This window comes from Ursus americanus, chromosome 12 (genome assembly GCF_024610735.1).
Source record: "Ursus americanus isolate L20-20 chromosome 12, mUrsAme1.1.p, whole genome shotgun sequence".
Lineage (NCBI taxonomy): Eukaryota > Metazoa > Chordata > Mammalia > Carnivora > Ursidae > Ursus > Ursus americanus.
In genome coordinates, this window is record NC_142138.1 from 59,361,695 (window position 1) to 59,368,999 (window position 7,305).

At 46.8% G+C, this 7,305-nt stretch overlaps 1 protein-coding gene across 1 annotated transcript; it reads left to right on the top strand.

The window, feature by feature from the left end:
• Positions 1-345: 345 nt before the first annotated feature.
• CIMAP3 (ciliary microtubule associated protein 3) lies at positions 346-5,290 on the top strand. The gene is made up of 5 exons (XM_045801344.2): positions 346-489; positions 1,116-1,214; positions 2,127-2,257; positions 3,921-4,038; positions 5,055-5,290. Exons 3-5 carry the CDS (start codon positions 2,130-2,132, stop codon positions 5,121-5,123), a joined length of 315 nt encoding a protein of 104 aa, XP_045657300.2. The 5' UTR covers positions 346-489; positions 1,116-1,214; positions 2,127-2,129; the 3' UTR covers positions 5,124-5,290.
• The last annotated feature ends 2,015 nt before the right edge of the window (positions 5,291-7,305 follow it).

Here is a 7,305-nt window from a genome sequence, read left to right on the forward strand (position 1 = left end):
GCCCCGCTGCGCAGGCGCACGCGTAGCCACTCCCCTTGCGTGCCCCTGCGTTCCCTTAGCAACGCGGTACACAACTGCTAGCCCGGCCACGCGCGCGATGTGCTTCGGCAAAGCGGGTGCGCGGGGCTGGGATAGAGGAATCCAGGGTAGAGGGTCGCAGGAAGAGTGGGGAGGCTGGCGGGCGAGGGGATGCGGTCCGTGCCTTCCACGGGGTTCGGTCTGGTATTTGTTCTCGATCGGGCTCTGTCCCGTCTCGGCCTCCCCACAACCTACGCGGCCCCAGAGCGCTCCCTTAGACCCAGGGGCCTTCCTCATGTGGAGTTTCTGCTCTTTCTTGATCTTCAGAGTCGCTGGTTAACTACCCTTTTGGTACACGTCAACAGAGGAAGCTCTTTCCTCACTATCACCCCCCCAAACTTGTTGGGACACAAGTTTCTCCCTCTTCGAGGAGCGCCCCACAGAGGGCCTGGATGTTACATAGCAGAAGATGTGAGTATTCACCTTCCCTTGGGTGGGTCTCAGTTCCCTGACTATCTGCGAATACCCAGGTTCCATGGAAGAAAAATTCGACGGGATTTGTGATCTTTGGGGTGGCGACATGAGAAGTGCCCTGGTCCTCTGCAGCCAGCTGTCAGGTCCAATGTAGGAAATTAAAGGACCCTTGCTCCCCATTTCCAACACCCACTAAACGCAAGCCTTTCTTCATACAGTCCACTATATAGTCCCCACTCCAGTCCCACCTTCAAAAGCCTCCGAACCAATACCTCCCGTTAGTCCAAACTGGGAATGTGGCTGTGCTGCTACATTCGTTTATGAAATGTCACCAGACTGAGGGTGGCCTTACAGCAAATTCAGCTCTGTGGGGCTTAGAGGACTGGATTCACTGGAATGCACAGGAATGTCATTTACTCTACGAGCCAGCCACATTTCTTTACAGACCGGTATACCTGCCTTGCTTATATAATTGTTTCTACTCAGTCTTCACTCAGAGGAGTCAAAAAAAGAGGGAGCAACTTCTGCAGAAGATTCAGATAAGAACATTTTGAGTTTGGCCTGTTTTGATGACTATAATATTCTGTGTATTTTCTTTCTTTCTTTTTATATATTACCTGAAGGTATATGGATTGGCGTACAACCTCTCTAAGATCCCGACCAGTAGAAAAGGATACACTTTTGGTGCCAGAACAGCTGAGAGGTTTAAGGCAATCAACAAGGTTAGAAACGGCTTGAATGTGCTTAGATTTTAGTGTGATCCGTGTTGCTGCGTGTATTTGCATCGGGGAGCAAAGCGGGGAGAGTGGGAAGTTACCAGAAAATGTGCCCTGAAATTCAAGAAAAATATTTAGACAAAAGCTATGAAGAAGTCTATCTGAAAAGCTTGGGTGTTAGTATCTCAAATGGGTGTGAGCGTCCCGGGGGAGTGGAAAACAATTCTTAAAAGAAATGGTATCAAGACCCAGCTTCAGGGCCGACACAGGTGACATTAAGTACCAAAGCTTTGTGTCTGTATCTTATTATCTTGCCGCTTAAAAAACAAATTGCTATTTTTGAACCCTTTTATGTGATTGGATTTCATGTCTAAAAGTCTTCAGTATAGGATCCTATTCTGTTGTTGGGTATTTTTTTTTAAAGATTTTATTTATTTATTTGACAGAGATAGAGACAGCCAGTGAGAGAGGGAACACAGCAGGGGAGTGGGAGAGGAAGAAGCAGGCTCATAGCAGTTAATGCCGGGATCACACCCTGAGCCGAAGGCAGACGCTTAACGACTGCGCCACCCAGGCGCCCCTGTTGTTGGGTATTTTTCTGACACTTGAGCTCAAAGAGAGGGATACTGGCTCTAAAAACTCTCTGGGTGGGATGGTGGGGGCAGCAGGTGCAACAGGTCACCTTGGTCCTTTACTTCCTGCAGATCTCTTTCTCCAGCCTCAGCATATGTGCCCCGAGATAGCTGAACCCCACGCTTATCTTGGTTTTCTCCCTACTGTAGCCTTGTATCTGTAGCTGGGGTGGTGAAACTACAGCTGATACATACGCAGAAAGGGGATGAGTCTGTTTTCTTTAATTAGAGGTTTTATAGGTATATATATCACCCTCTAACATGTTTATCTTTTTCTGACAAACAGGACATGATGCTTTACCCAGGCATGTACCAGGCTGCAAATCCTCAGGAGCAAATACACAAACAAAATTTTGCTCCATTTAATGCCTTGTTGCCTCGATTTAGGACATACTCAAAGGACACTTATTATCCTGGGTATGTCTCCCCTCTTCCGGAGCACTTCATCAAACAGCAATAGGAAAGGATGTACAAAGGAGGGGTTCCATCCAGACCATGCCACCTAAATAAATCTTTAAAGAGCCATCTTTAAAGAGCCAACCGCTGACCTTCCACATCTCTGGCATTATAGAATTCTAAGTCATAGGGGTTCATTCAATCAATAGTTATCAATGTGCCAGGCACTTTCAAGGCATCCAGAGATTTTGCATTAAACCCATTACACAAGGCTCCTCATTTCCTTGGAACGTACACTCTTGAATCCAGACAGATGAGAAGCAAATACACACATACACACACACGAAAGAAAGAAAGAAAGAAAGAAAGAAAGAAAGAAAGAAAGAAAGAAATCAGTGGTAATAAGGACGGTTACCATATAATTTCGCAGTCAGACAGTGCCACTTCTCAGAGTGAGTTTACTAATTATGGCAAGACAGTAGCCATGAGCTAGGACTGCCACAGGCACACTTCAGTGCTGTGAAGACAGTGATCAGGGTGGTGGTGATGGGATGGATGGAACTAATTTGGCAAGGATATCCAGAAAGGTCTTTAGGGGAAATGGCACTGGATCTGAAGTCTGAATGACAAGACTGAGCCAGCCCTGTGAAGATCTGGGGCCAGGGCTCCCAGGGAAGAGGAGCTGCAAGTTCAAAGGCTGTAAGCTGGGGAGGGACTGGTGGGAGGAACAAGGAGGAGGCTGGTGTGGCTAGAGTGTGGAGAGCAAGGAGGAACTGAAAACAGAGGAGGAGGGCTGGGGCAGAGCACGTGGCCCTTGTAGACTGAGTGCTTCAGGAAGCCATTCAACATGGACCTGCGGGGCAAAGGGTCATCTTTGTTTTGCTCATGAGAAATCCAAGGATCAGGGAGTGAGTGCAGCTTTCTCATGGCTGCTTTAAGGAAGTGGAAGTGTTGAAGCTTGGTCTCCGTGTCCATTCTAAGTCTTATATCCAACACAGCAGAGTCTACACTGAAGACCAAATATTATGAACAAAGGCAATTATAATACAATGCCACATCAGTCTAACTTTAACTGATTCTGCCTTCTGGTCCTGCGATTGCTGATTGAATTATCATTACTATTTTACTCCCAGTTTCAAATCACAGGCAGTACTTATTCATGACTGTGGGAGGCTCTTTTCTCACCCACCACTCCTGGGATCTTTTGGTCTCTCAGACAAGGATACCAGGTTGCAGAAATATTTTTCAAACTAGAGTCGATTTTAATCCTAACAGGAATGTCAAGACTAGATGTCTTTTTTTTAAAGATTTTATTTATTTGAGAGAGAGAGAGAGCACAAGCAGGGGGAGCAGGAGAGGGAGAGGGAGAAGCAGACTCCCACTGAGCAGGGACCCCAATGCTGGGCTCAATCCCAGGACCTGGGACCATGACCTGAGCCGAAGGCAGATACTTAACTGACTGAGCCACCCAGGTGCCCCCTAGACTAGATAGCTTTAACACTCACAGCCAATCAGAAATACATTAAGGCAAGGGAACCCCACATTTGCCCCACATTAAAAAGCTAATTGGGCTGTTGCCTTTTTTCAAGGAATTAGGCCAAGTTCAGGGATAGCTGTGGTACTGATGGAGTTTGTGTGTGGTCACCAAGTCATTACACGTGATGCTTTGTATTTTTGTTTCTAGCCCTGGTACATACAACCCGGAGATGAAGCCACCCCCCAAAATCACCTGGCCAATGAAATTTGGATCTCCAGACTGGGCTCAGATTCCATGTCTACAGAAGAGAACCCTAAAAGCTGAGGTAAAAAGACAGGACTTGTGTAGAGCCCTCTATCTGGTACTTTCATATGTATCAAGGGTTCATATCCAGGAGTGTCTGAATGAGTTTCAGGGAGTCCTTGTTCCCCTGACAGTATATGTATGCACAGTTTGTGCAGATATGCATATGAGAATCTTTTTGGAGAGTTGCACAGTTTTGTTAGATTTTTAAAGATGGGTATGACCGACAAAAGTCACATTTTCTTACTTAATCCTCCATTCATCTTCTGGTGCAGGAACAGGACACTCTATCACCTTGGTGATAGAGGGGGAAAACAAGGCTCTGATGGATTAAGTAACTTATGCAAGTTGACAGCTTGAATCTAGGTCTTGTGACTCCTAAGCCAGTGCTCCTTGCATATACCACCAGAGTATTAGATCATCAGGGTGCTGTAGAGCGTTCTGGTAAGAAAATGGATCCAGGGGATAGACTGCCTGGGTTCAAATACTAGCTCCCATATTACTGGTTGTGTGATCTCAGGCAATTTTTCTAAGCCTCAGTTTTCCTTTCTTTAAAATGGATATAATAATAGATTCAATCTAATAAGGTTTTAAAGATCAAGCTAATATAGAATTTCACATAGTACCTACAACACAATAAATGCTCAATCCATGTGAGCGATCATAATTCCAGAAGTTCTGTTTTTTAAGAGAAACCTTGGATTAATTCTACAGCTCTTTGTTAAATGTCTCATGTATCAACATCATCGTGCTAGACCTATGAGTAACAGTTGGGAATCAAACACGCATCTTTGGTTTTGAGAAGTTTACCAGTTATACTTGGAGATTTACCAAGTCCTAGCATGACACAAGAGTAAGATGACAGAGAGTAGCTCTACATGCAAACGTTGACAGAATCCTAAGACTAGGCTCCTATGGGGTGGGCTTCAGCTGGGCCACGACAGCGGTGATGTGCACTTCTAATTTGCACAGCCAGGAGGACAGGAAGTGGAGGATTCTCATTAGAATATTGCCCTAGACAACATTCCCTCGTTGCAGCTGGCCACCGACAAGGACTTCAGAAAGCACCGGAACCGTGTGGCCTACCTAAGCCTGTTTTACAATTGAGGAGCTGGGACTACCTTCACGGGCTCCTCCTGACCACGGATCCAGGACTGAGGACAGAGCTGCTCTTCCCCCCTGCACTGCTGTGCTCTCTTGTCTGCCAGCACGGGGCCCAGGGAGGGAAGGGGCTCGTAACTACTGTGTGAGAACAGAAAGCCTACTTCAGAGTGCTCTGTGTCCATGTGGTGGTTTGTCATATACACACGGAGATGAACACTGCCCGGTGTTCAGTGGGGTGGCTCCATCTTCCTGAAATTCTCATGGGTCTCTGTCCTCGTGCTCTAATTCCCAGGTCCCAGTTTTACGTATTCTACCACTAGCCCTGGGAACAGGGGCTGTTGGCCTCTCCATATCAAGGATTGGATGGCTACCTTGGGCTTCTTCATGGGCTTGCGACACATGGAGGGTACTTACAGGCAGAGTGAAATATTTATATTTTGGAAACTCTTCCAGATTTCTGAGTTTCTGGCATGAAATGGGCAGGTCGGGAATTTGTTCCCTTTCCCAGACTGATATTCAACTCACTGGATCAGAAATTCCCCACTTCTCATGACCTCATCTATGTCATTTGTTAGTCATCATATTAACTGAGTTCCTACCATATGTCAGGAAGAGTAGCAAGGACTGGGTCTATAGCAGGAATGAAAATAACCTCATCTCCTGGTCTGGAAACTACAGAAGTGGTACCCTGCTATAGATGTATTCCTGGAATGCCTGACTTGCTAGAACATATCTTCTAGGCCTTTGAAATGCTGTGCTTTGTTTCTTTAGAACTTTCTAGCAACTCACAGACAACCTCGCTTTTACATTCTGGACCCTGAGCATGTGGAAAAGCGAGAGAAAACAACAGCCTGAAAAAGTAGAGGCCTGGTGGGGCGGTACATGCCAGGACAAGAGAGAAATGGCATGGAAAAATCCAAACTGAGCCTTGGCCTGTTGAAGCTGGGGGCTGAATCCCTGCTCCCTGCTCCTTGCTGGAAAGAGGAAAGGTCTGGGGTCTGTGTGACTTAGCAGCTCAAAGCAGCACCACCCCATTTTGGCTGCAGTCAGCACAAAGGCCTGGGGCCCTGGGCTCTCTACATAAGGTCTGAGCCTAGAGGGGCCTCATTCTCTCTGTGAAAGTGGAACAGCTGCAGAAGGCAGAGTACCAAAAATCCAGCCTAAAGCCTGTTTCTGGGTCTACATTTGTCCATTCCTGAGCCCCACCCCCCACCAATCGCCCAGCCTGTTTTCTTGTCAGAGCCCCCACCAGCTGTGGCCAGGTACAGAGAACTCATTAGACATCAAATCTTCTCAACAAGAAAATATCCTTCTGCACGTGTCTGTGATGGTGAATGGCACACGGAAGCAGGCCCCAATCAAAACTCCACCAGGACAGTGCAAAGAGGAGATTTTGAGATTTCTGTTGACATCTGCATAGTAAGAGCTGGGTCAAAGTGGGACTAAGAAACGGGGAAGCTAAGAGCTTACTGCTATTGGTTGGCTTCAAATTCTGGATTTAGGGCTCAGATACAAAAGGGTCTTTCATTTCTGTTTAGGTCTTTCAGCCATGACTACGAATCTAGGAAAATAGCCAGAGTTCTAGAGCAGAAGCTCTACTGGGAACAAAGGATATGCCTCTATCTGGAGTTGAGTCTCTACAGAAGCTAGAACCTGGCGGACCCCAGCTGAGGGCTGGGGAACAGTAGAGGAGCCCTGCCGGCAGAGCCCTCTTCCTCAAATATCTGATCATATGTCTCTCCTCCATTAAAACCCATGTGGGTCCCCTTGACAGGAGACTCAAGTCCAGACGTTTAGCAAGGCCCTGCCCATCTGACCACAACCCACCTTGGCTGCCTCGTTTCCTGCTATCCTCTCCAGGGACCTTGCGTCCAGCCAGTTGGGATTTCCTGCTGTTCTACCATTACACAAACTCCCTCCAGCCTCTGTGCTGTCCATAGGCCAGTTTCTGCATGAGATCCCTTTTCTAACATTTTCTACCCAGTGAGTTCCTACACATACTTCAAGGCAAAATCTAACATGGTTTCCTTTGTGATACCTTCCTCTGTCCTGCCACTCTCAGGCACCATTCCCTGTACCTGTCTTTATGTCACTTGTATTATCATGAATTTGGTTGTATAGCAGGCATTGCTAAGCGCTTGTTATCACAGGACATGTCAGATCTGGGGACTTCAAGAGAAAAATG

Coding starts and splice junctions, on each gene's coding strand:
- CIMAP3 (XM_045801344.2), top strand. CDS start 2,130: ATGATGCTTTACCCAGGCATGTACCAGGCTGCAAATCCTCAGGAGCAA. Junction 2,258..3,920: donor AAGGACACTTATTATCCTGG/GTATGTCTCCCC, acceptor TTTTGTTTCTAG/CCCTGGTACATACAACCCGG. Junction 4,039..5,054: donor AGAGAACCCTAAAAGCTGAG/GTAAAAAGACAG, acceptor CCCTCGTTGCAG/CTGGCCACCGACAAGGACTT.